The 889-nt window shown below is 53.7% G+C and overlaps 1 protein-coding gene across 1 annotated transcript in view; it reads left to right on the forward strand.

The window, feature by feature from the left end:
• TRAPPC9 (trafficking protein particle complex subunit 9) overlaps positions 1-889 on the forward strand; it is a 637,992-nt gene that overhangs the window by 103,242 nt on the left and 533,861 nt on the right. The window contains exon 9 of the mRNA XM_042780905.1: positions 273-416. Coding sequence (XP_042636839.1) covers positions 273-416 — 144 coding nt within the window. The remainder of the gene's footprint in view (positions 1-272; positions 417-889) is intronic.

An 889-nucleotide genomic window follows, 5' to 3' on the forward strand; every position in this document is an offset into this window, starting at 1 on the left:
AGAATCTTTGATCAAAATGTTCAGTAATGGTAGCCGGGCACCATCCAGTTCTTGTGGTTTCATGGCAAAAGAGCCCTTTGTTCATGCAGGCATTTAGCCACATGTTCTGTCAGGGAGCATGCTTTTTGTTGCACTTTGAGTTTGATGAGGCATTTGTTTTTAAGTCACTGGGTTTTGCACATTTCATGAAATTCCTTTCCAGAAAAGACTCGCTTTGTTTCCTGCTGTGTTGCCTGTGAGCCCTCTTACACCGTCTGTCCATTTCCCTGCAGGCGCACACAGGGGCTGGGCCGCCGTGCAGATGCGCCTGCTCCACGAGCTTGTCTACGCCTCCCGGAGAATGGGGAACCCTGCCCTGTCCGTCAGGCACCTGTCCTTCCTCCTGCAGACGATGCTGGACTTCCTGTCAGACCAGGGTGAGTGAATCGCCCCCTGTCACCCTTTGGTTGGGGTGCTGTGTCCTTCTCCGTGTGGAGTCCTGGCCTGTTCTGTTTGGGACCTTTGGTGGCTCAGGTGTGTCCCCGGTGAGTGACGGCTGTGTCCCAGTGTACATTGCCTTCATTGCGTTTGAATCACCTTTGTCTTCAGGTTTGCTGCTGAGTTCAGCAGCTGAGCGGCAGGGTGAGCACCTGTGCGGGTGGATGGAGAGTTTGTGCTTCACAATTTCGTTTGAGTGAGGGGAACAGGCTAAAGCCCCATTCTCGGAGCAGCCATCTCTGGTGTTGGGGCAGATTCATCGTCTGGGGCTGGGCTGGTGTTCCACGCCAGCACAGGTATGGTTGCCTACAGTATTGTGTTTTTGCTTTGTGATTGGTAGATAGTGCTTCCCAAGCCCCTGAGGGTGCTGTTCCAGCAGCCCCCAACTCTTCTCTGGAATTTCTCGGGCCTC

Source organism: Orycteropus afer, unplaced genomic scaffold (assembly GCF_000298275.1).
Source record: "Orycteropus afer afer isolate SDZICR_OR568_19922 unplaced genomic scaffold, OryAfe1.0 scaffold00069, whole genome shotgun sequence".
Lineage (NCBI taxonomy): Eukaryota > Metazoa > Chordata > Mammalia > Tubulidentata > Orycteropodidae > Orycteropus > Orycteropus afer.